Raw genomic sequence first — 26,843 nt, 5'->3', positions numbered from 1 at the left:
ATCCTCAACATTAACAACGCTTCGCGTACAGTACCGTTCTCTCGTTGTTCAGGCTCTATAAATCTACCCGGGAACGTCTACAGTTACACGTCTGTGGAATTTTTTGCTAATCCGCCGGCAGTAGGCGAATTAACCCGCGCAATTCATCTTCGTACACCGTGGTTTCTTTATTTTCGTATTCCCCCGATCTGGTGAACGGAACAGATGCGCGAAGAATCGGATTACAGGTGAAGGTTCACGACTTTCACGCGCAACCGCTTCAACCGTTTTACCTTTGCCACCAACGACCGATAATCTCTCCATAAAACGACCAACATTTAGCTTATCTTGCGCTATTAGCCACGATACTGTACAATTCATCATCCGCCAAATAACACAAAGACTGTGCATAAAAGCGCACTCTCATATGTACATCTCACCCACCAGCTACTTTTACTATAAATTTACATATCGGTTAATTTTCCTATAAATTAAACTTTCTATGCGAAACATCCTCTGTTTCAACTAAACTTTCCAATTCCTAACGAGGAAGTAGATGACGTAATAAATAATATCGATATTCTTCGACTTGATTAAACTTTGTGTCTCAAAGCAATGAACGAAGTCAAAAGTTCGTGATTAACGCAGCATTTAATTTCACGGCGATTCTGCGTTATATTAAACGCGGTCTTCCTTCCAACGCTTTCTTCTAACGCTTCTGATCCTCGTAAAAGAGCAGTATGGAAGGATTTTACGATCGTGGTGAAAAGGGGTCAAATGCAAACGAACGTTCGCGCTACGAGCCTAGAAATACGCTGTACTCTCGACAAGGAACGGTGTGTTGCATGATGCGGTCGGTGCATAGAGCTCGTGTGAAGACGATGCACGAGTGAAATTCTCGTATTGACCTTTCACAGCGCGACAAAAATGCCGGAGCCAGTTCTCTACCTCTCCATCTCTCTCTTTCCTCTCATCTCTCGTAAACGACCGACCGGCTCGTCGTCTCACGAGTACACGATTTCCACCGATAGTCCCTAATTGGGATCGTTTGTCCTTTCCTTTTTCCCTTGCGTTCGACGAAAGTGGAACGTGTCTAATTGTGATACCGATAATATGATCCTCCTGCATCGTTAAACCGTCGCCGCAATAATTCCGTGTCAAGGGGATGCGACCCGGTTCGTTCCACCGCAGAGATAACGGAATTTCTCTTTTTATAGACTGCTATTATTTTTGATAGACTCGATATAGATTACTGTTATTTTTATTACATATCTATCGTGAACTTGTTTACGAATTTAGCAATTTGCTTCATGAAATATTTGTGTTTCTTTATAGATTATTTTTCATTTTCATAAATTCGCTGTAGATTATTATTATTTTTACGTGGATTATTGCGTGGAATTATTTAAATGAATTTCACGATCAGTACTTAAAATATTTATGTTTCTTATGGAATCGGAGTCTAGGTGACCCTTTTGATCTTCTTTCTTAGCGATTTTAATGAACGTTTTCTGTTTTTAGAAGCATGTAGCTACAGAAGTACGTATATAAGTTAAACTAGTTGGAAAAATTGTATCACAGCTGTAAAAAAATGTGTATGATTGCGTGAGTGGTTTGCCTCGCACTGTAAGGTTTTAAGGAGGCCGAGAAGATCGAAGTGTCTCTTCATAAATTATTGTAATTAAATTTTTTATAGATTCGAGTTCTATCGCTTTCGATACGTCGTAAAATTCTGTCTCCTCGCAAAGCCCAGCATATGCGTTCTTATATCAATTCTTATGTTAACTTGGAAATTTCTGTCATGGCTATGGAAAGTCGTGTTTAATCACGTGAATCTTTTACTGTGCACTTTGAAGTTAACGAAGTCGAATGACCATAATCTCATCGATAAAAGGAGCATTAAAACAGACGTTAAGCAAACGAGAAGATCTTAAAGTTCACAGTGTCAAGGGAAACCGGCTGCGTCTTCGAGGCAGCCACTGTTTTCTGTTAAAGTTGAACGAGCAATTTAAGAGATTCTTTGAATTTGACGAGCATCTTGTCACAGTTCCTATTGCCCTCGAGCACCGCAAGCCCGAACAGTTCGGTTTCACACGATATCACAGCGGTTGCTAATTACTATACCGCAGAAAAGCCTAATAGTGCTTCGTCCTACTTTCTCTAGCTCGTTTTCAACTGTTCCAGCACATTTAAGCCTTTCAAAAAATCCTACGAGCCTTTTGTTATCTATGTTGGATAGATAATCGGTCTTAATGGATATATAATTAACGAACGATTATACTTGGCATTTGCATATGAAACGAAAGATAAAAAATGGAAGATATATGACGATTCTTGAACGACGCTTAGATAAACATCGTTAATGATATATTCATGCAAAAAGGAATAAATAGACTTATTAAAATTCTTTATCGAAGGACAATCGGAAATTAAAAAAAGCTTTTATAAATAGTTACTATTAGAGTTACTCTCATTTTTTACATTCTGAATATATAAAAATACTATTTTCCTGCGATCTAATTCTCTATGATTGGAATTTTTTTCACTATTATGAAGATCACAGCTGTTCGCTGTTTCACACGTTTTTCTAAGAACTTAAAACTCGCAATATTGTCGTAAACAGATCGATTCGTATTAGAACAATTATACAATAACAAAATATAGAAATAATATGGAGATATACAAAAGACTTAAAATAACGCGAGCAAAGTAAAATGAAACAAAATATAAGTTAAAAAATATAATCTCTAATTATAAATCATATATTTTTACAAAGGATTAAATAGTTTATACGTTTTTAACTTTACTAATATGAAACACGTATTTCCAATTATTAAGCGACACACAAGAAATTAATTTCTAACCATAAATCATTTATTCTTACAGAGAACGAATAAAGATTAAACAGTCTGAACGTTCTTAACTTTACGAATATGAAACACACTTTTCTAAGTATCAAGTGACACACAAAGTTCAATTTTTATCATTTCGTTTTCCTATGATACGAAATATGAATCCCTTTCAGTGACCATTAGGGGACCATACCTTCTCGAACAATGCTACGAGATTCGAGGATGATTTAAGCGTTTACATAGCTGGTGCCTTTCGAAAACGATGTTCTCGAAGGGGGGATAAAACGTACCACGCGGATAAACAGCACACACACGGGGAGGCGGAAGTAACGATTAAGCAGCGAAGAAAGAGCTGGCGTATTAGCCCAGGCAGCATTGTGCTAGGGGATCTGGCGTGATGCTGCTCTCTACCTTTATACGATCGTACGACATGCGTCTAACGTCCGCCCATTAAGGCACGCTTCGAGATAATTCGTGTGTTTCGCTGTGCCGCGTGTTTGCATCTTTGCCTATCAGACACTTGCGAGACTCGCGCTTTTCGTCTCGATAAAAGCTCCACGTGGAACGAGCTTCTCGCATCTAACAGCTTGATGCTTATCTTTTTAGCCATTGAACTCTAGCGAAAATCTCTCCACATTTTCCAAACTTTTATTCAATCTCTTATCAGTTTTGAATCTTTCCTTTTTCTCCAAGTTCGAAAAGGAGATAATTTCTCTATCGTCGAAAGTGGGAAATTAGAGAGGTAAGATTGATTCATATCTGCGTCAAATCTACTTTTCGAAACTTTTTTCATTTTTCTGCTAGAATACTCGATTAGAATAATGTTAACTCTGGAAATCAAACGATTATCCCTGGTGGAATTATAGTTACAAGATAGGTCTTACTTTTGAATGATTTACGTAACATATCTTTGGTATATTTTTTGCAATATTTCGGAAGTTACAACAACAATAAAATATCTGATGGAGAGCTTTTTATTATAATGTAATATCGATCCTCTTGATTAGTGGCTAATATGAACATTTAAATTCTATTAGCAACTCCACCTTAGCAAAAATCCTATTAATAAATAATTTACAAATGACTATTCATTACTTGTAATAGACGTATAAGTACGCCACTTCAATAAATGAATGCTAAACAAGGAAAAATAAATTATTCTGAAAACGATCGAAAACAGATCGGAGTGCGCTGTAATTAAACGGCCTTTTCCATCACCGTTAAAACAATGTACCTTCGTAACCTCAGTCATTAAATTATCGAACGATTTTCAATTACCGGAATCATTAAAACCAGACAAAGGAAGAGAACGTGTTGATCGTAGTCGAGCGGAACGACACACGATCGAGGGGATGGAGAAGAAACGAAAAAGTAGATTACTATTTTATAAAAATCAGAGCCATAGCAAAAAGCTGGCATGAAACGACGGAGTAACACGCTTTTGTCGTCGCTAAGATCTCGTTACGTATGCAACGAAGCGTAAGGTCTTTGCCAGGATATTGGCGGCTAAACGATTCCACCAGTCTTTTTTTGTTCGCCACGTCTGGCTGAAGGAATAATTAATCGATCCTCGAAGCGTAAAACCTCGCGTCTCGAGTAGTCGCGCGACTCGCGCTCTGCTCCGCTCGCTTTTCTCACGGACGGCTGCCGCTACAACCAAAAAAAAAAACCGCGTTTATATTAGGCATCTAATGATTCGAGAACCAATTAAATTATTTTCCATTTGTTCGAAATTGTAAAGGAAATTTTAATCGAATATTTTACAAGTAATTTTTAATTCTCTCCCTCTGATGGTATAATAAAATTAGGAAGAATTTAAAATGAGCCATTTAGGAATTAATTATTTCTTCGTCGTCAAAATTTCTTCCATTTTTAGTAACAGAAATTAGATACATAGGTGTAATTTTTTAGGAGACATGAATATTATAATTATGGAAATATACAGAGGACGTGTAATATTGAAAAATATGCGGACCGTCCAAAATAAAATATTCGTTATGAAATTTATAATTTTTATATGTATTTTAAAATTGTTTATGTGCGTTCATGAAGATATGATTTTACATGAAAATCCAACTTAATGGCAATATTTAAGATGTGAAATTTCCGATATATTATATTTGCTTGAGTCTCTCTTACGGTTAAGGTCGATCAACTTGGTCGACTAATCAAAACTTCTCTAAAGCAAATACAGTTAAAGCAAATCACCATAAATCGATAAATTCGAATTCTGAGCGGAGAAATATACATAAATTCTTCTTTTCCTTGGCTTTTCACGATGAAAACGTGCGTTCGATTAGCAAAGACGATGGGATAAAATAGTGGCGGCTTTAGATTCTAATTCATGATAATAATTATTCCTAACGGGTAAGATGGTATATACGTAAGAACGATTCTTTAAGTCGAATACAACCGTTTAATCGGAGATACCGATGCGACTCGAAGCTAAGTAACTTTTCTGTGCTTCCTCGAGGTACATTTGATTAATTAGACACGTAGCTTCGCCGCCTCTTTGCAATAAATATAACCGAGAAACTGACCGTTTCTGTGTACAGTGTATTCGGAACCGAAAAACAATTACGCTTCTCTCTGGCTATAAATGCCTATCCAGCAATCCATGGAACCGATCGTATGTATGTTTCCCAGCGTGCTTGTCAAGTCGTGTCAAACCGCGAAGGGGAAAGCGAAAATCTTCCGGATATTCGCTCTCTGCATAAAATAATCGTATATGGATATTTATGTACGTGCATCTTGAAATGTCTACTCTAAAACAGCTACGAACGCTAATGTCGAAGTGAATTAACGTCGGTCCCACTTTTTTAAATTTTGCGTTACGAGTATTTGAAATCAGGAAGAAGAAGCTAATATTAGCAGAGTATTCAGAATTAAATTTCTAAGAATCTAAAGTGTGAATTCTTCGTCCTAAATACAAAGCGGATATACTAGTTCCAGGTGATAACAAAGGGCTGATATATAGTAGATATTGATAAAGCCTTTAGAATTAAATTTATGCGAGTTTAAAATGCTACGAATAATATTTCTAACTGCAAACGCAAAGTGATATGATATTAGCTTCCTTTTCTCAAATTTCAGTATTTCGATCTTTCGAAATTTGGAAAAGGAGGAATATTGTAATGTTCAATGGACATGACAATTGTCTCAACGTTAAGTTTGAGATACTTTCTTTTAAAAACAACGATAAGCTTTTTTTTAATGCAATCAGACTCGCAATGTTAATACGTTGAAATGAAATGTGAGAATTGACTCACCTATTTCACAATCGGCGCCTTTCCAACCCTGTATGCACGCCTTATCGCCATTCTCGTCGCAGGTGTAATGGCCGAATATGTCGTTCCTCGGCCTGCAGAACTTCGTGCAGGTCGCGTTGTAATAATGGTCCGCGCACTGGACCCGAACGCGATAAGCTAGATGAGCGTTTCTTCCTTCATGATTGAGAGTGTGCCACGTGGGTCCTGGCAGGACAATGCCGCTGAAACTCGCTTCCTCGATCACGCCTGTGCTCGCCTCGTCTCTCGCTTGCAGGATCAGCGTGAATTGCCTCTGCGAGCCAAGAAAAAAATTCGATAACGAGGCTGGGAATCTTCTAACTAAGGATTTTAGGAATTCTGGGAAATTTCCCAGAGCTCTTGGAAATTAGCAATTATAAGATAAAAATAATCCTTTATTTATATTTCCCGCTTTACTTTGTTCTGCTATACTTTACTATTTTATTATACGAATAAATAATTCTGAAAAAAGTTAATTGTAAATTAAAATTAATTCTCCTTTCATAGCTTTTAGTTTATTTTATATCTGGTTTTTACTTTCTTTTACGTTATAGCCTTGTACCTTATATTATTCATATTTTACACTGCATTTTACGTTATGTTACTTTATACGTATTTTGTAACCAGTATATGCTGAATAGTCGTGTTCCGGCAAACGCGAATCGAATACGGAAAGATGACGTCACGCTTGTCTAGGGCTGCTTCGAAAGAGGAAGAGAGGTGGTTTGATGAAGCCAGCAATTAACCCTTGGCCAGCTTGAATAATTCCTTAGCCAGTGTGGCCTCTAAGTGGAACCTTCCGAGATGCACTTTTGCAAATTTAACACAGGGCTTCCTGACCCTCGGTAACCTCCCGTATTACGCCACAATAGGATTATCAATTTTTTACTTCCGTTTTCCACCTCCAGATACTTTATAAATTTAATTCTGCTATTTTCATCGTATCTTCGGGCATACGATCATCGATCACGGATAAATCATTCCTAAATCACCCAGTTTACGATTCATATGTGTCCGATCAATCTACACATATATACATACGTTCGTATGTTCCATCAATATCTTTTGATTGGCGTCGAACCGAACTCGAATGTTGAACGTCTACGAAAGATTAAACGCAACATTCAATCATCCCTCCACTATACCGAGACACCTTGAGAGCTCATCGATAATCTAGTAAAAAAGTAGCCGAGCTACCCGAGGAGGAGGACGCGACGTCCGACCACCGGGGATGCAACACAACCAGCAGGTATTAAAACAAATGTTCCATCAAAAGGTGGCCACCGTGTCTCTGATAATTACTGATCGTCGTTGTAATCAGAGCACCGGCGTATTTTTCACCCGTGACACCTGTGTTCAATGTGTCGCCACAAATCAGAATAATTACAGCCACAGAGAGAGTTTGCGTGCGTTCGTTGGTCTACCGATTCTTTGACCAACGTTGCCTCTTCTCGAACGGCCGTACCTGATTGGTACCACCAATCAAGGCCCGTGAGTGACGGTCGGCTAATGCAATAAATAAATTCCAATCGCGCTGTCGCGGAAGACAGCGGCTATCTGTTCGTCCGGAGGCTGCTGAAACGGAGACAGAAACGGCAGCAGCAGCAGCAGCAGCAAACGCGACCAGCAACGGATCCCAAAGGGGTGTCCAGGGGTCTGGGTTGTACGATAGAAAGCTGGAAGTGTTCCCGATGGAACCGGTCTCGTGGAGGAGAAAAAAAGAAATAAATAAAAAAGGATCAGCGCATCGAAGATCTCGCGTGTGCTCACTCGTGTGTGCGCGCGGTTTAATGAACTCGGTTGGATTCTCGCTGGTAGACAATGAGAGAAGGGACGAGTCCAAGCACTGTAGCTCTTCGTTCGACTTTTTAATTAGAACCGCAGGTGTTTCGCGTGATCACTCAGACCACGGGGGTGGCTGAGTCGATGGAACTGGTGGAAAGTGAAAAATAAGCTGCGAGTTGCCGTTCCGCCGCATTGAGATCCGAGGATAATAAACGACGCCGAATAATAGATATCTTCCGTGCTTTTCAACGATCCACTCTTTTTCTTTCTCTTATTTCTCTTCTGGAGCCTACTTTTCGATTAGCGAGCCAGTGGTACGCCACGCGGGGTTCCGCGCTGGAAAGAAGCGTTCCGTGTCACGATACATGTGGGAACCGTGTTGTTTCCCCTCGTTGATCGATTTCCTTTTCTGTCCAGGACCTATTCAATATTACCGGCTAACCGTTCGATCGTGACTGAACTGTCGATCGACAAATTAGCGAAAACATTCTCCCCCGCTGGCAACCCAAATACTTAGATAACGCGGCTAATGTCGCGCGCCTTTCTTGCGGACAAATCGCTTCCTAAAGCGGCGCGACACTTCCACCGTTGGAAACTCCACGTTTTTGCTCAGCTTCGACCGATTTGGCAGCGAACGATCGTGGAACCTGTTCGACGGTGATTCCCAGTGATTTTCAGTCACCCACGAGAGACAGACCTTTGAAACGAATTCCGATTGTTGGTTTCTTTTTTCTTCCTTTCGATACAGTTAGGATTGTGTGAAAGTGTGTCTTTAAAAGCTATTAGCCGATTTTTTTGAATTTCTTAAAGACATTGAAATTAATAAACGTTGGTTGCTGTCTAATAATATATATCGTTTTATGGGTAAAGTGAAGATTATTTCTTTTTATGGTTGAAGTAAAGCTAGACAGGCTAATTCCTTGTATTCGTTCCGACTAACAGCGATAAAAAGTATATAGTATTTATAAAGAATATATTAAATTAATAAAAATATTGCGAGTAAAAGTACGATATTGTCTATATAATACGAAACTACCATATTTTCTCCCACTAACCGTAGAAAGTCGTGAATTTCAAACAATATTTAATACAATTCAAAGTGCGAGTTATTCTTTGAGTTTGGTTCAAATTAGCCAAGTTACCGAGTCCAAGTAGCTTGAAATTATTTTGCAAATGTGAACCTGTTGTTTCTTGACTTAAAATTTCCATTTATCCTTCTCATTAAATCAAATCACTCCACGTCAAGTTGTTTGAATTCAAATAACTCGGCTACATAAAAGAACCTGACTGCCAGAAAACAGTAACTGTTATTCTAAAATTAGTAGCTGCTTACGATTACTCTAAAAGCTTCTTTGACAGGAAGGGTACAACGGAAGGAGCGCTAAAAGCAAAAAGACAAAAAGGTAGAATGATGGAGTAGCTAAACGATGCTGTGTGATATAATCCGAAAAACGGCCTTGAGCAGCCGATCCATCTCGCTCGAAGAATAACTCGAATCTGTTCAGCTGTCATTTTCTATTTACCATCGATCGGATCGTTCTCTTTTAAGGTTTCGAAATTCATCGTTCCATTCGTTCCCTCTTCCATCAACTGTCCCGTTGAAGAAAGGAAGAGAGAGAAAGAGAGCGAGAAAGAGAGAGAAAGAAAGAGAGAGAGAAAGAAAGAGAGAGAGAGAGAGAGAGGGAGAGAGGGAGAGAGAGAGAGAAAGAAAGAAAGAAAGAAGAGAAACGTTTCGATCCGTACGCCACGAAAATGTCAGAATAATAGAAATTTTATCTGATCGTAATCCACGCGCTGACTCATATCGATTAAGACGGCTGGACAATGAAGAAACGTCGGACGGTTCGCGAGCTGCAAAGGCACAAAGAACCGGCTGGATGCTGCGACGTGTGGAAGTGAACGCGACGGACGAACGAATTAGAATATATGTACGAGGTGCGAGAGAAAAAAAGGCGAGCATGAAAGTCGCGGGCGTGGGAACGACGGGCCCCAAGCGAGCCACCAATTAACACCAATTAGCGCTCATCTGCTCTAGGTAGTGGCAGCGACGAGTGAGCCGACTTTACATTTAGCACGAGACACCCGGCTCGACGAGGATTGGCTACAACGGTGCTCTTTGTGCTGTCCAGGTCGGCCCCGGGAATTTTGCACTTCCGCGAAAGGTCGGGAGAAATGGATTAGGGGCACTCAATAGAGGAAATGTGTCTTTCTTATTATTTTTCAGGTTATTTAACCTTTCCAATTTTTCTCCTCGATTTTTACGAACATATTATTTGTATTATACGAAGTTTTTGGAAAATTCACGATTCTTGCAAATTGTATACTTGCAATAAATATCTTGTAATTTCTAGTATATGCATTTTTACATTCGTTTCAGATTTTATCAATACACGCAATCGCGATAGTTTGGTCTCATTAGAGTTTCCATGAACTTTCCAAATGTTTTCATAAATAAATTAAAGATAATATTCATAAAAGGTTTCTACATTAAGTATTCAAACACTTTCGCGAGCCACTGTATTCCTATTTATGTATTCCTATCCATTATGCCTATGTTCGTCACAGCATACATCGCATCTAAGTTCTAAAATTTGCATTTCCTTGTTCCATCATCGAGGAAAGTATCCACTCACCACTCTGTCACAATACGGCGAACGAAGTATATACAAACGAAGCGTCTAGGAATTTGCGTGGGTGTCCCGCAGAAAACCGCGTTACGAGCGAATTTCCCCTTTCGCCTTTCACCGAGCAAAACAACGGGCTTCGTTTTGTTCGGACGCGTTTAAAGAGCGCGGCCGCGTCCTCGCACAGGCGTGTAATAAATTATCGGATGGATCGCGGGTAAAAGTCACGATCCGACCACCGGCGGTCTCGATCATCGATCGATCCATCCATGGACGTGGGTCGTCCGGTTTCGTGGGCGTAGGAAATTCATTAAGTCGGATATTATTCCGTAAGATGCGGTTCCAGGATCAATTAATTAATTTCCTATGGCTTCGCGACATTAATCGTCACGAGCACGCGTGTTTCTTAAACTTGATTTCAGACGCGTTATGGTAATGTGATTTTGCACCAGCAATATCGTGTCATTCGACAAATCCATATATCTAATGATACAATGCAGACAAGTATGCAATAACGGGATAGCACGACGGTGTGCATTGTGTTATTAGAAATATAAATCAGACATATGTGCCGGTGATTATAAAAGCGGTCCGAGTCGAGAATCTAAAAAGAAAAGGAGTTTATCACTTATTTCATCTTGCGTCTATTTATACTACAATAATCTGAAACGATCTTCCAAAATTATTAGAAGCTAAACCATAGGATTGAGTTGATTGTCACGTCGTTAAATGTATTTCAGTGTATGCTTCAAAACCAAAATTTTAAGTATCTCAAAATGAAAAATAAACGACTTAGATCACTTTTGTAATCGCTGGCATATATGTTGGTACATTGTCATCGATGCGATATTGTAATTATGTCGCATAGCTCGTTCATACCAAATCTTAATTGGATTGCTATTGAGTTAGAAATTTCAAGATCTCGTGAAGTTATTTACAATGTTAGCGAAACATCGGAAATAGCTTTCTGTTAGATACGGTTTACGGTCCGGAAGCTTCAAACAGTATTAAACGTAAGTGTTTGCAGTGTTAAGTATAACGGTGTAAAGCGTACCAAACAGTGTTAGGTGTGATAAGCCAGGCTATAGAAGCATCAAAACTTCAGCTAATTTTATGATAGAAACTGAGAACAACGTCTTATAGTTTGTCTACAGATTTCAGAATCAATTTATCTACATTTTATAGTCACGATGAGTCAGCGTTTTTATCATTTTGGTAATGGATCAGAGCATCGCAACGTGGAAATCAGGTGTATTTGCTGGGAGCCGAAAAGGACGGATAAAAGCCGTAGCGGGCACGTAGAAATGGTTGAGGAACCTCTATCTGACGTTGACTGTCGTTCCATCGCATCGTGGCGCTCGTCGATGGTAGACGCGTACACGTCGATCGTGTGGCTCGGTAACTACACGTACGTACTTACGTACGCCGAATAGAACGCCTTCTCTTTCTCTATGTCAGGCGACGTGTCTTTGGTTTCGCGGAAAAGATCGAACGAGCGGTACGTGAGGACGCGTACTAAGCAGAAACGAACCTCCAGCACGCCCGCCACCGATCCGGGAAGCCGTGAATGGTTTATGTCTTTTGTCGATTTATTCCGCGAGGCTTCCTACTTTCTTTCTTTCGACGACCCTCGTCCCGGCTTTATGTCTTTCCATAAACACTCGGTATGGAAAATTTGAAATTAAAATATATTTCAAACGTGCAGTTGAGCATATAGCGACAAATTGCGGGTTTTGTTATGAGATTTTGCGAATGTAGTGTTCTGTATGTGAACCGCGCATTTGGAATGGAAGGAAGATCGTATTGGTTTTGGAAGAAGCGAATGTGATAAATCACGTCTTTTCTTCTGTTATAGAAGAGCAATTTTCGAATCCAATACATTGCGAACTAATTCGTCGATCAAATTTTATTTTTGCATGTTTGTATTTTATTTTGAGATCAAATATCTGTTTTTGTCAGCCACTTGAACGTATAGAAAATATTAGTAACATTAATTATATACAAAGTAGTCATATCTACAGCCTGCCCAATATTTAATCGGTTTCTTTCTTTTACCTTTCTCCTCCAAAAATGTGTTTCGAAGGGTGTACACATTCGAACGAGCCTCCGTGTTCAAATTTCGGCTCAGATCCACACGACGATTACGCCAATTTATTTCGTGAAAGTTCCTTACGTAAAATCGTTGCGATATATTATTATTCATTGTACTGTATCATCTCGGCGCATTCGTAACTCCATACTTAACGGTAACACAATGCCAATCGCAAACCATTCTCCAAAGGTTGCTTTATGAAAATTTGCCATTCTCCTCGCTTCTTTATGTTCGTATCCCATCAGATATGTTTCTCCTTTATTATACTTTATTCACAAAGAGAATGGAATAAACAAAAGATCGAGTAAAATTATATTAGATACCATAGCCAAATATTTACTAATATAAACTATCTAAATTTTAACATCTATCTATATTTTAATATAAAAAAATCTAAAACTCGAATTCTAAAGTCGAAACTATCTACATTTTAATAATACCTATCGATATCGATGTAACATCCATTTTGGGTCACATGGATCCGTGGAATTTGACGAATTACAAGGCAAATTACTTAGCTCAGCTGAAGCATCCTTCTTATTCGAATAACCCCGCCTTACCTATTCCGAACATCACCTTTAAGCAGACCCACCTTTCAGCGGCGCGTCGCGATAAATTCGATTCTCTCGCTATAAGACGGTTTGCAATGGAATTCCAGCGCTCCGTTCCTCCCAAAAGCTGCATTCCAACAGCTCCTCCGTTCAATTACTTTCGAAAGCGATTTCCCAGGAACGCGAGGCGCGGACGAGGTCCCTGAATCCTTGTGGAATTCCGACTTTTGATCGCTTTCGAGCACCGCCTGGCCGTGGTTTACCCTTGACCCTAAATCTCGCCGCAACAATCGGGGGTCTCGAGGTCAGGCGTCGCGATGCGATAAATTCGCAGACTTATTCCCTCTCCTCTTATACTTCGGAAGGAACGATTCATCTGACGGTGGGCCAACGTAGAAGAGGGTTGTTCTACGTCCCCTTGAAAATTCCAGCGAGCACCGAAGGGGAAGTTTCGTTCTGGAATCCTTTCCTGCGTCCTCGGTTCCCAATTAGCCGGCTGGCTAATAAATCTCGCGTTGTCCCCGACGAGAACCGTAGAGCGAGAGGATCGGCAGCGCGCAAGGAGAGAAAAAAAACGAACGTCCGTGAGGAGGAAGCGGACACGCGGCCAGAAAGGGAAGGAAGAAAGAGTTGTGGGGGGATCCTCGAGCGACAGAGGACGTAGAGAATCCTCTTGCAGCCGGTGGTAGCCACTGTTCGCAGGGGTACAAGGCCAAGAAGCCTTCGTACGATGTCGCGACCAGCCTCTTTCCTCGCTTCGAGACGCTCAAAGGAGGAGCTCCGTGAGGAGTCAGTACCTCGTGATACTGATGGTTGTGCTGTATGCTGGTACCTCTACCTGCATATCGCGGGGAACCTGGCATTCTCCGCGTTAAATGCCTGCTCAACGAGCGAGCCCGACTCTCGCGCCCATTTACATGTACACGAGTTCGTTCTTCTCTGTGTATATGGATGGCTATAAGATGAGCTTGGAAACGAATGGAAGTATTTCGTACGAGAGATATTGGAAGAATAGAATTCTAGATGCACAGGTGTGTCGAGTGAGACCGTTGGACATCTTGAAGTAGAATGATGTCTCTTGAACGTCGTCTGTTTCCCAGACCAAAGTGTACAATAGCGTGCTGCAGATTCGTTTGATGTCAACGGATTGGAGAGTAATTTCGTTGATTTCAAGATGATGTAAATTGATTTTCTTTTGATCAGTGCGTATATGGAGATTCGAATGAAGCTTTTCGCTTAATCATTAGTCCTACGTCGAGGGGTAAATTTCGTATTATTAAAAACATATATAGATGGTGCGAATTTTGGAGTTGTATTGGAAGAAAGAACGATTGATGGATGCTGAAAGTAAAAAATATAAAGTAAAACTTGGAGGATTTTATTTTGATTGGTGTATATTCGGTCAGTGAGATTCGAATGAAATTTCTTTTAATTCCATCGTAAATTCTACATCGAGGGATTAATTTCGTACTATCTGAAAGATAAAGTCTGTAAAAATTGCAGGCTTTATAAAATAGAATGGTTGATTCCACGTACAATGCAGATATACAATAGCTCATCTTGTTATTCTATCGTATATTTATATAAGTATCACAATGTTCCACTTTTACGTAGATTATTAAACTCTGTAACACGATGCAGCACAAAATATCGGAACGTTCCATAATTCACAGAAGCCAGCGAAAAAATTCTTAATATCCTATCGCCATAATTCTTGCGGCCATAAAATGGTCCCACTAAACATTCGTATTACAATCTCCTCTGAACACACCCGGGAATAATGGCCATATTTCAAGCAGGAACGATAGCGCATTCTTCATTCAAAAATTACCTCTAAAATTCGCCGACGTACAATACGTACACACATTCCCCTCCCCTAACTTTACACACAATCACAAGCTGATATCGGTGTACGTGCACGCGAGGTCGCGGCGAAGAATCGAGGCCTGTACAGGGAACAGAAAACGTGGTTCGGGAGACACGACGGCAGCGACTCGTACACGGGCTAACTAGCGATGGAAGAAGACGAAGAGGACGAAGAGGAACGATTCTGCTGGTGCGGATAAAAGAAAAGGAGGAGACGATCGAGGAGATTGGTATGCGGTCCGCGCAGCGGGTTCACACACGACCTAAAGGCGGCCCAAAGCCAGTCTAAAGGCTGAGCAAGCGGAGACGAGGAGAAGAAGAAGACGAAGGAGTCGTAGAAGGGGGTAGAGGACAAGCTCGCGAGGCATTGCCCAAACCGGGGCGACAGTTTCTTCCTCCCCTCTTTTCCTTCATTTGCATACTCGCGATGCGGTACACCTGTGTGTTTCGTTGGCTGTGTGTCCGTCTCTGGCCGCGTACACCTGACCAATAAGTTCCCCGGTGAGCGTAAATCTACGTTGTAAACGTGAATACTCGGCTGGCTCCCCTGCCGCGTCAACGAGGGCAGTTTCGTTGGCCCGGGATTAATCGATGACTTTCGCCTTTCTCTCAGAGAAATAATTAATAATGTTGATCCGTTCTGCACTTGCGGCGAATTATGGAGATTCCTTATGGAATTAACGAGTCACGGGGAGCAATATAGATTGAATTCACACGTGTGGGAACGCGGAAACGCGCAGAATCCCTGAGACATCGAACGATATAGAAGCCTCGGGGACTTTATTTCTACGTACGTGCGTAAGTAAGTATATAAGTTCACGTCCTGGGAACAGGATCGTGCGGAAGCGTAGACAAATCGATGGTTATATTACTTCGTTGAGCGTTTAATCGATGTCCCCGGTAAATGGTGTGTCGTTAATTCATGGAAAAGGAATGATAGCAAAACCTAGAGACTAGATGGTCGCTCGACAAAATTTGTACGCTAATTGTGGGACGTTTTATAGTTCTCGAATTATAGTTCATTAGCGGGACATCCGCGAGGTGCGTCGTGGAATTTGAAAAAAGGCTCGATGGAAGTTTTTCATTCGTGTTGAACGTAAATCTCTCGTGTTGGCCGACGACCAACAGGCAGCCTGATTGCGATCCCCGCGGGCGACCGAGAGCCGGCGGAACGATTTTGGAGCCGTTCGGTCGATTAACGACCGGTTCGCGTACACTTCTTGACAAATCGATCCTGCTTCCGTATCTGCGCCGCTGCGTGATTTATATGCGCTTAGAATCGGCCGCAGTCCCCAACGAAAATATAAATGACACGCCACGAATATCTCTATTGGTAGATCCACCGTCTACCTACGAAGGGTGATTTCGTTTACATTTGTAAAATGAATATCGACGTGGCCGATGAACAATGGTTTAGATTGTAAGATGTTGTTCCCATTTGAAACGTCGCTTCTCAAGAGCCACACACATTTGGTTTCAGATTAATCAGCTTAACAGTTAACACAAAGTAAAGTATGTAAGCAAAAGCTACAAACCATATTAACAAAATCAAGAGACAAGTACAGATAGCATTGCCGAGAGCGTTATGATTGTAGAATGTTAAATTGAAACATTATCTCCAGGGATATCAAAATACACCAAGAACCACGTCAGACCGTATCCGAAAGCATAATCGCGATAGAAAATTTATATTACCAGACTCACTTAGAAATACGATTGAAAACGATTGATGTGATATAAACTGTTCTGCTGCTGTTTTAATTCTAGACGAAACTCTGTTCGCAGGTAATTCTCGAAATGAGGCCACGTTCCTCGACGAAACGATACAGCCGGATGGAATGTGATATCAACAAAGATGAACGAGAGATTCGATGGAGGGTCAGGAAACGAGTCTGGGCCCGAAAAGTATGCAGAGAGGCCATAGAGGAATCGTTGGAGGACGCAAAGAATACACCTGTTGGATTCTGACTCACGACGATGATCCCCTGCGGGGATTCGAGGCGTGCCTTCACGGGCTTGACTCCTTCATTTTCGTTCTCCCGCGGTTTTTATCCGTCGTTCGTGCGGCGAACACCGTTTAGACGACTATCGTTTATCATTACACGGGTTATTATCGAAGCTATAATTATCGGAATTTATCACGCGCCATGGAGAAAGGAGGGTAAAGCGTTTTCGTCTCTATTTCTCATTGGATTTCGACCGAGAGCGATTTTCACCTCTGTCTGGCCGATCTCTGAGCCGAGCCGAAGTCGTTTAATACGCTGGTGCTAATTATGCCAGTGATATTACCTGGGAAATTTAACGCCTACGGATTATTTGTGCTCTAGGCGGGACGAGAAACGGTGCTGCGTTTGGTCTCTGGCTACTCCAGTTACGTCGATCAAACGGTTTTAGCCATTAGGCTTCCAGCCACGGCGAACCGTAACGACGAACTTTATTAAAGCGTGAGAAAGTCCCCTCCCGGAGGTGATTAAAGCCGCTCGACTAATCTACTTACGCGACGCCGCGGTTTGGAACTCAATAGCGACCCGGCTAAATTGAATGATGCCGTTTGACGCGTGACACGGCCGCTTAAACGTCGCATCGATCATCCGACGTCCTTCGGCCACACCAACTTCAAGAATGAATCGGTCATTTTCTTTCTTATATTCTTCGTGATTATGTGACATGTGTATGGACAGAATCGATGAGAAGCTTGAAGGGAATTGGACTTTTAACGAGTGAATTGTAAATGAATTTTTGGTTCTGGTGATAATTGGTTATTTATAGTTAGTTTCGTACGATAGTTCAATAAGATGCAATTTTATCATCTAGTAAGATTATTAGATATTGTCGTTAAGGTTATATAATGTCAATGAAAACTTACGACTTTATTTTAAATTACTAGACTAAATTAACAATTTGTAAAAGTAGCGAATCGATGAGTTACTATCCTTCGATAATAAAAACGTTAAACCAAAATCTCATATATTATTAGCTCATTTTATATTTAGGTTATCCGAAACTTTTCGTTAACTATGTATGATTTATGATTCAGTCAATTACGATTCAATCTCGACGCTGCCAGTAGTTTCCAACAACAAAGTAAGAATATTACTCATCAAATTCTACGCGTGTATCTCGATGTTATTACAAACTCTACCTTATAGCTTACACTTAGTCATCGACGAATCGAGTTTCCGATTAGTATATTAAAAATTACTATTTTGAGATACGTCAATATCGACATATGATTGATTTATTGAGTCGCAATCAAAATCACGCTCGAATCTTTCTCTATGATGTGCGTACCATTAAACTCGCACGAGAAATAAGAAACAATAATCCAACTATAAACGTTTTATATAAAATAGATTCAATTGGTTACTATAACAATTTCATCGCTTACCAATTTTACTAAATTCTACGGATACTATCTTTCATAAGTATTTCAAAGATACAACGAAAAAACTTTTCTCGACAATTATTTGGAAGTGTTGAAATACTTAGGAACGTACATACTTGGTACTATACGATATAGTATACCAGTTGCCTATACTCCTCGACCAACAACGTCCAATTGAATCATCCAGCAGTTTTCAATCTCGCCACCCTCGAGCGAGCGAACACGTCGAGCGGGCGACTCGCTAATTCAGTCAACATAATGCCCGGTGAGCTCCACGTGGGCCCAGCGATTGTGACGTCACATCATTGATAGAGGTGCCCACACTGGATGCTTAGAAGTCGCGGATATTGTGTCAAGAATAGATACGCCAACGGGTTTGCTTATTTGCGACTCGTTGTCCGTGTATGGAAAATGAAAATGAAAATCGACGAAAGTTTGCGATTCAACGGACGAGAGAAAATGATCATTGTGGGAAAGAGCGAAGACTCTGGATGAAAATAGCGGGAAAGCGATCGAGGCTTTCGATGAGATAGAGTAGACAAAGATGCCTCGAGGAACACGACGACAAAGAAGACGCGTCTATATAACGTAGAACGAGATGAAAAAGGATAGAAACACGTGGCTGGAGAAAGGAAAGACGCGAAACGTGGTGTTTGCTCAGAAGATACACACAGACGTCAGGATTGTGCAAAAGCTCGGCTAACTCTCATCTCACTGATCGTTTCCTGTGCCATTATGCTACCGCTGAAAAGGCGGCTGGTACTCCCTTCTTATGTATGCCTCTTTACGCCGCTATTGAAATCGCAAACGGAGAAAGTCGAAGGACGATTACTCGCCGTGCCAGATGTATACATATATGCCTGTTTGTTTCTTTCTTTGGTCGTAACCGGTATCGAGTGCCGTGCTTATTAACTGGAAGACTATAGTCTTAAGCGTGGTTTCGACCGAGCGAAGTGCATGCGGTATTCCAGAGAGGAAGATTATCCGAGGGTCTACGGTCGATTTCACCAGTCTCGAAATATTTTATCGGATGGCGGTGGTTGAGAAAATCTGTATGCATTGGATAGTCTATGGATTCATACATGAGGATGCAGCTTTTAAGAAAATAGAGGTTGCTTTGGGAAAATTAGGATCTCTCAAATTATCCGTCAAATGCAAATTCAACGTTCTAATTTCTAGTAAGAATAATAACCTACTGCGTGGTCGTAACAATTAATACTTATGCTTCTGTTCAACGAGATGATTTGTCATTGTTTTAACAATACGTAGCTGTAGTTCTACTCTGTAATGGGCACTTTAACCAAGTGTATTAAATGTAAAAGTATATTAAATTATTTAATCGTAATTTCATGTAACTAGAAAAATTTGATATTATGAGGATGAAATTGAGAGCCTTATGAGGATGAAATTGGTAGGTGTAGAACGCTTCATTGGAAAATAAACATACGTGCAACCATATATTGCAAAATAATACAGTTTCTGACAATTTAAAAATATCTTTCACGATTTTCGTTCTAATTTATAAATTTCAAAGTATCTAATTGTAAAATAAGTTCATCTAATTATTCTTCAGTTGAACAAAAATCCACCCCATACAATAGCCAGGTTCTTCGCTAAAAAGAAATAAAGAATTATCGTGTGTAACAAACAAATTTCTTCCCATATGGTACTTGGTGCGAAGCAACAAGGTTTCAAGGCGGAAAGAAAGGAGACCATCCGCGTTCCTCTTCGAGCTAAAATCGCGCGAAATCTCATTTGGAGGCGGCGCCCGTGGCTCTATTAAACGGCGGCCTCTTGTTCTCATTCTCGAAATCGTTGAAAGGCAACCGAGTGAATCTCTGCCGGGCGGGCCGGCAATTTCGCAACAATACAGAGGGCTCCGGTCGCTCCATTGGAAAAGGACTTCTACGGGAGCATTGTATCGCGACGTCGATCGCAAATTTCTAGCCCCGATTCCTTTGTCGATGCGGGGCGCGCGAGAGCTATCGAATCCAAAGGATTTCCGGTCTGTTGCTCCTCTATCGACGAGTCGTTACGTAGAATTCCAGTTCGGTTCCAGTCGCTTGGCAACGTCTCTTCGTGTTCCTCTGCCTCTCCTTCTTCTTTCTTTTTGGCTGACCTCTAACTGTGGAATTCTTTTTCAAATCGTCCATCTTCTTTGCCAATAGTCTCGTTTTCTTTGGAGCAACAAATGACTATTAGTGGAATCGTGTGGAGATTTTTGAAGTAAGAGGTTTATAGAAGCGTAGGAAGAAGCTCTTGGGGAACACTGGAATAGTGTAAAACAAGGGCAGCCATAAACTGGAGAAAACAATATCATATGAACAATATAATATCAACGATACAATATCTTCCGATAATCTTTTCAAGTTGTTTCAAGTTCATTTTCTTTGACAATATGTTCGCTACCTTTAGAACAACAAGTGATTATCAATGGAATCCTATCAAGATTTTCAAAGTAAGAAATTTGTAAAGTTCTGGAGAGAAACTATGGGGAGAAATTGAGGAACACTAGAACGATGTAAATTTCTCATTAATGATAAATCTTGCACTAAGAAAGACAGACAAAGTAGTAGAGAAAGGTGGTCTCTCAATTATTTTCCTTAATAATACGTTACTCTTTTCTAAAATTACAAATAATTATCGACGGGTATGAGCACGGGGACTACAGGAGTAAGAATTTCCTAAGATAAAATACAGAAGCTCTTAGAGAATCTCAGAGTGGTACATAATAAATCCTCAACTAAAAGAGACAGCTACTAATTGGAGAAAACGTCTTCAGTTTACGAATTCATACGATTCACCAAACTTCGTAATACCATACGAACTAGAAGCCGCTTTCCAATTATTACAAACTCCTCGAGGAACACTTGATTCGAGATGCCTAGCAATATATCTTCGCGTAATGAAAAAGCAGTCGTCGAATCTTTAAACCCAAACAGCAGCAGTAGTTCCAGTGAACGATTGCCAACATCCCACCCACGTGATGTGTCACCAGGCCCGGTCAGGCGGCTGTCGAGCGTAATTACGTCGAGACGAACGGCCGATTTCGACGAGTGGTACCGAAGAGATCCTCTGAAGATCCTCGAGAGCAACCATGACGACGTGTTTCCGCGCGCAAGAGGTATACACATCGGCTGAACGTATACGTCAAGGGCTCTCCACTGGAACCTAACGGACCAAATCGAGGCACAGCTCTCCTTTTGTACTGTGCCTGTGTGCGCGCATTAAAACTCGCGAGGTACGCGTTCGCACGCAGACAGGCAGACACGGTCAGTAGTGGATTATTTGAAGAGCACTAGCGTGTTTGTATATTTCATAACTCGCTCGTGAGGCTCTAAGAAGATCCATGCCGGGGCCCGTTTCTTCCGAGGGCGACAAAGGGTGGGACCGATGCGTTCCCTCTTTCCTCGTTCCGTTCCCACTCAAGAGGAGGGCATAAACAGAGGCCCTTAAATTGCTTCCTTTCCGTGAAGGATCTTTTCTCTCCCCTGTTCTCCCATTCCACTCGCTTTTTCCTTCGTTTTTCTTTACCACGAGCGACTAGGTTCATGGGTGTGTACGCTTTTTCAAGCATTTAGCGCTCCCCGAGCTAATTCAATTATGGGGGCCATGGACACGCAATAAAAAAATATATGGAAAGCAAATATAGGTGTAAGCCACCCCGCTGTTTTTTTTTTCTTTTTTTTTTTCGAGGGTAAGCGTCAAGCACGGAAAACCGTGTTGCGTTATGTGCATATATGTAGCTGTACGATATCGTGGTCAGGAATTTAGAAAATATTATAGATCTCGTACTATGTTTGGGTTCGTTGGTTTGATTTCCTGGTATTATAGTAACTATGAAATCATTTTTGCGGCGCGCGTCTTGAAAAACTGCTAAGCTTGACTTTCGTTACGGTAATTAAATACGGAGAATATTGAGTATATGGATATTATCTTTCCCGACTGAAGCCATATTGAAATATTGACTGCATTTAACGATCTCTTAGGAATTCCCACCTCGACTGAATTCTTTAAAGTCTCACCATGATCAATGGACAAAGATTTCTATATCCCAATGACAAAATCGATCGCTACCAGGCGATTATTTGAAATTTTCAATTAAATTTTTTACTTACAATTAGCGTTAAAATTCTCAGCTCATGTTAATAAATAGTCGTACAGTGTATGATATTTAATTAGCCCACGAATGGCACGTACTTTAAGTATTCTTACTTTTGACAGGTTAATCCTGTTCGAATATTTCACACTTTCGAACACGGTCGTCTTTTTGCCTGAGAAAATATCATTATGCTGTTTATGATAATTCGAGGCTGGAATGAGAGAAACGCGTGTTTGTTTAAGACGTAATGGAGGATAAATATTTTCTTCTGTCAAGGTTCGTGAAACTGCGTGATTCATTTGAAAATTATTTTTTCTGGACATCATTATTTTTAGTATCGAACATGTTATATATTTGCAGAAATTTATTCTATTCTTCAACGAAAATTTATTTTTCTTCATAATTGCAATTTGTTTGAATGTATACAACTAATAAAATGAGACAGCGGTTTTTAACCTGTGGTGCGCGAATCTTCGGAGGCTACGAAGTTCTCGCAAGTTGTTATTGTATTATTCGAATAAAAGATATTTAGTATGTCTATTTGCTTATCTATAATGAATCTTTTCTTCCCCAAGAAGTTGTTGTTCAGCAGTTGATGTGTGTTTTAATTACTTAATTATTAGTGGTTAAATGATTATTTAATTACTTAACATACTTGGCACACTGAGGATTTAAGTCTTTGGTGTCCGCGATAACAAGAATTATTTAAATGGGGTTTGTGGTAAAAAAAGGGTTAAGAATCATTGAAATAAAACATTTTACTCACCGTCCATCGGAAGGTGAAATGAAGTTGTAGGGTGACAGGTTCGCTTAGGGTGAAGGTGTTCTGGCCGAGGGCGTGACTAGATACGTTGCCAAAGCTGCAGGAGCCGATGGCGGTGACATTCGACTGGTATTCCTTCAAGCAGAGCCAGAAGGCTGTCGAGCACGGTGTCGTGCACGGTGGTAATTCTCCCTTTCCTCCGCCATCACCTCCTCCGCCGCAACACCTACCGTCCACCAGGGTGCCCCTGTTGTTCGTTAGCGAGAGGATCTGTACCTCGAAGAATCCGCTCGCGTTCGTAGCCTGTGACAATCAACAGAAGTATATTTACAATACTGTTCATAAACTTCGATTATACTATCGAAGAATTAATCTTTTATTCGAGTTTATCAATTAGAAATATTATACGATATGAAAACAAATTTTTCTTCGAATATTTATTCTATATTATTGTATTTTGGAGGAAAATATTGAATATCATATAATGAAACATAAGTAATGGATATTAAATATACATAATAGAATTCCATTTATCCGAACCTGTCGAGGGGAACAGTTTATATAACAGGAGTTCACATAATAGGAGCTCACCAATTCTCCTCACTACCTATTATGTTTCGTTCACATAACAGTTCACGTTCAGACAAGTGAATTTAATCAACAAAAGTGCAGTTAATCGGGAATTAATTAAAAGTTTGTTCCAATAAGTGAACTTGAGATAAATGGAGTTCTACTGTGTTATATTTGTTGGAATTATTTCTGAAAAGAATAGGAAAGCGTTAAATATTATAGTTATCTTATATTATAATTAATATTATAGTTATCTTTTGTAACTTCTTTCTTACGGTATTAAATCACCAGATTATTACTGAAGGAAAATGTTATTGCAATTTAAAATATTATATTTTTAAAATTAACATCTGTGATTCTATCATTTATTGAAACAATACATTGAATAGATCATCGAAAAAGAGTCCAGTTAAGTCGCGGCAATTTATATTTTGATCCGTGCACATATCACTTTTACATCTGACATTTGGATACCCCTAACGGCGCATTAAACTCTATCAGTGCGTTAACATTAGCGACGAAGCTGTCGCTGTTTTTTCGTTCAATATGAAGGCGAATTTATCGGGCTCGTTACGCGGAGAAAACGGTCCGCATTAAACACAGCACGATTTCATTCGGCTCTTTCTAATGGGCATAATAAAACAGCAGGATTTTCCAGCTCGGGTCCCGCGAAAACGGAAGTCTCCGCGGCCTTAGGAGGCGAAAGGCCCCTCGAGTATCTATTACGAACGCTTCGCCAACTTCGAACCGATTCGCTGGAAAAAGTCGAACTATTTCAAAACTATATTCGTGCTCTGGCAATTTTTCGATGCTCCCTGTTCACCTTTCCATTCTGACATTATTTTTTTTTTGTACTTCATCCCTATGTTTCGTGTGATACCACGTGATTCGGTGCAAAAGAATGTTTCTCCAAAAATATCCTATAGTTTAGTATTGTAAAAATTCCTTACGATAGGATAATACAACTTAGTTCTACAAGATTTGAACACAATATAATTTCTCGATGCTTCCTTTCATCTTTCATGTTAATATCCCAATTTTGTATTTCACTTTGAAGCTGTCAGTCGTCAGAAATTAGATGGTAACACGAATTCCTAATAAATACAGTTTCCTAAAAGTCTCTGATTAAACGCGTAACTAGCTCCAGGAATATTGACGCTTTTTCACGCTACTTTCTGTAGTTGTAAAATATACCAAAATATTTCCTATGCTTGTCATTCTCAGCGATAGCAGAGAACTGAAATTTCATAATTTAGCTCTGCAAGAAATTCATTTGCCTAGAAAGGTTCTTTAATCCGACTCTCAACTTTCAAGAGATTTAACTCCGATACCTTCTATAAATTGGCAGTCCAGGTTAGTCTACACGAAAGTCCATCTACTTTCCCATTCACGGTCAAAATTGCGCGGGGGATCTCGCAACCGCGCCGATGCCGCAACCCGTGGTGAATTTACATCGGCCTCTCGCTTTTGCCCACGTACGATTAACAATAAAAGCGGCACGAAATCGTCTCGTTTCAACGGCGGAGAGTCTTCCTTTCGTTGCAGTTACGAAACGCTCTATGTATGTATGCTTCGTCTATACCTATCGGTTTCTAATGCATTGAGCGAGCACGTGTATTCGACGTACTCATACACTAAATACTACGTACTATACACACTACTTATGCACGTATTGATATACGTATGTGCCTAGACGTAATACGTAGATATACAGGGTGTCCCAGACTTTGAAAGTCAAACTTTGTCAGTATATTTTATGAGTATAACCGAATAATAAATATCGTATAAACTTAGATCATTAAAAAATTTTATTAGAAAGTTAGAATAAAAATATGAAATACGAAGAGAATTTCTCGAATTCTATGCCAGATAGATATTAATATTCGTGTGTATGATGAATTAGTACAAGGAGAAATTGGTCCATTGAGACGATGCAAGATCAAAATGATCTTCATAGAGCAATAAATTCGATATTCTTATCGTTCTAAATTCGTGGTAAAAGTAAAGCCAGGGAGATTGTCTGGTCAAAATAAGACAAAAATCAAGAGTAACGAAGTTGCAGGTAAATTCACGTATACTCGACAAGACTCGATTTCCTTGAGAACGTAGATTTTATAGCAATTTTCTTATTCTCCACTTCTGTCTTATTTTCAGCCATAGGATCTCTTCAACTTCGCTTGTACCGCTAATTTAAAACCACGATGTATTTTCGTTTATCATTTGAAATAATGAAGACACCCTGTACGTATAAGTGCATCGAGCGAACGAGCATACACGGACGAGCCCTGGGGGCCTATGTAATTATCGTAAGAGTAAGATCGAAGGTAGAAAGCGCAGAGGATCGTCTGCTGGCCTTTCCACGACGCGCTTCCTACTATGTTATATAACGTCGTCTCGCGAGTGACATTTTCGCTCTTGCTAGAGCCAAGCTTCTGTGGTTTCGTGCGAACACCGTGGAGCAGTAAGAAGGGTAGAGGCTGGCAACTTCGCCAGGATGAATCCCGCGGAAATTGAAGAGTAAATCACGGATAATGTCCGGCTGTGGCGCACGGGAAATGGAGGAGCCATCAAGCGAACGTTCGCGCGAGGGACAATGCAGTGTTCCTTCCCTCGAACGAGGAATCTTCGTTAAAACGAAACGTGTCCTCGCATTATCGTTACCGCGAATAGGCAGTTTGTTCAATGATGAATCTTCGGTTGGAATTTCTGCGATCGTTTCGAACATATTGCAGAAGCCAGTGAGGAATGTGTAGATATATGCATTCGGTGTCTGCTTGTTTGATAATCTCTTCTTATCTCTTTGTACGTTTGATTTATACCAAGTAGTGCGATCTTGTGAGGCAAGTTCAATTTTTAGATCTGTCGATAACACATTGATCATTAGAATCTTGAGGAAAGATAAAGTAAAAGTTATATTTGATGCCTGTTAAATTCTTTTTTATACGTTGCATAGGGCAACGCGGACAATTCTGTCCGATATTTGGATT

General features: G+C 40.3%; 1 protein-coding gene across 1 annotated transcript in view; it reads right to left on the bottom strand.

Annotated features, from left to right (window-relative positions):
• LOC132912618 (protein jagged-1) overlaps window positions 1–26,843 on the bottom strand; it is a 56,451-nt gene that overhangs the window by 9,529 nt on the left and 20,079 nt on the right. The window contains exons 2-3 of the mRNA XM_060970185.1: window positions 23,290–23,589; window positions 6,101–6,392 (exon numbers count right to left, since the gene is read on the bottom strand). Coding sequence (XP_060826168.1) covers window positions 6,101–6,392; window positions 23,290–23,589 — 592 coding nt within the window. The remainder of the gene's footprint in view (window positions 1–6,100; window positions 6,393–23,289; window positions 23,590–26,843) is intronic.

Source organism: Bombus pascuorum, chromosome 12 (genome assembly GCF_905332965.1).
Source record: "Bombus pascuorum chromosome 12, iyBomPasc1.1, whole genome shotgun sequence".
Lineage (NCBI taxonomy): Eukaryota > Metazoa > Arthropoda > Insecta > Hymenoptera > Apidae > Bombus > Bombus pascuorum.
This window is presented reverse-complemented; position numbering and strand designations above follow the sequence as displayed.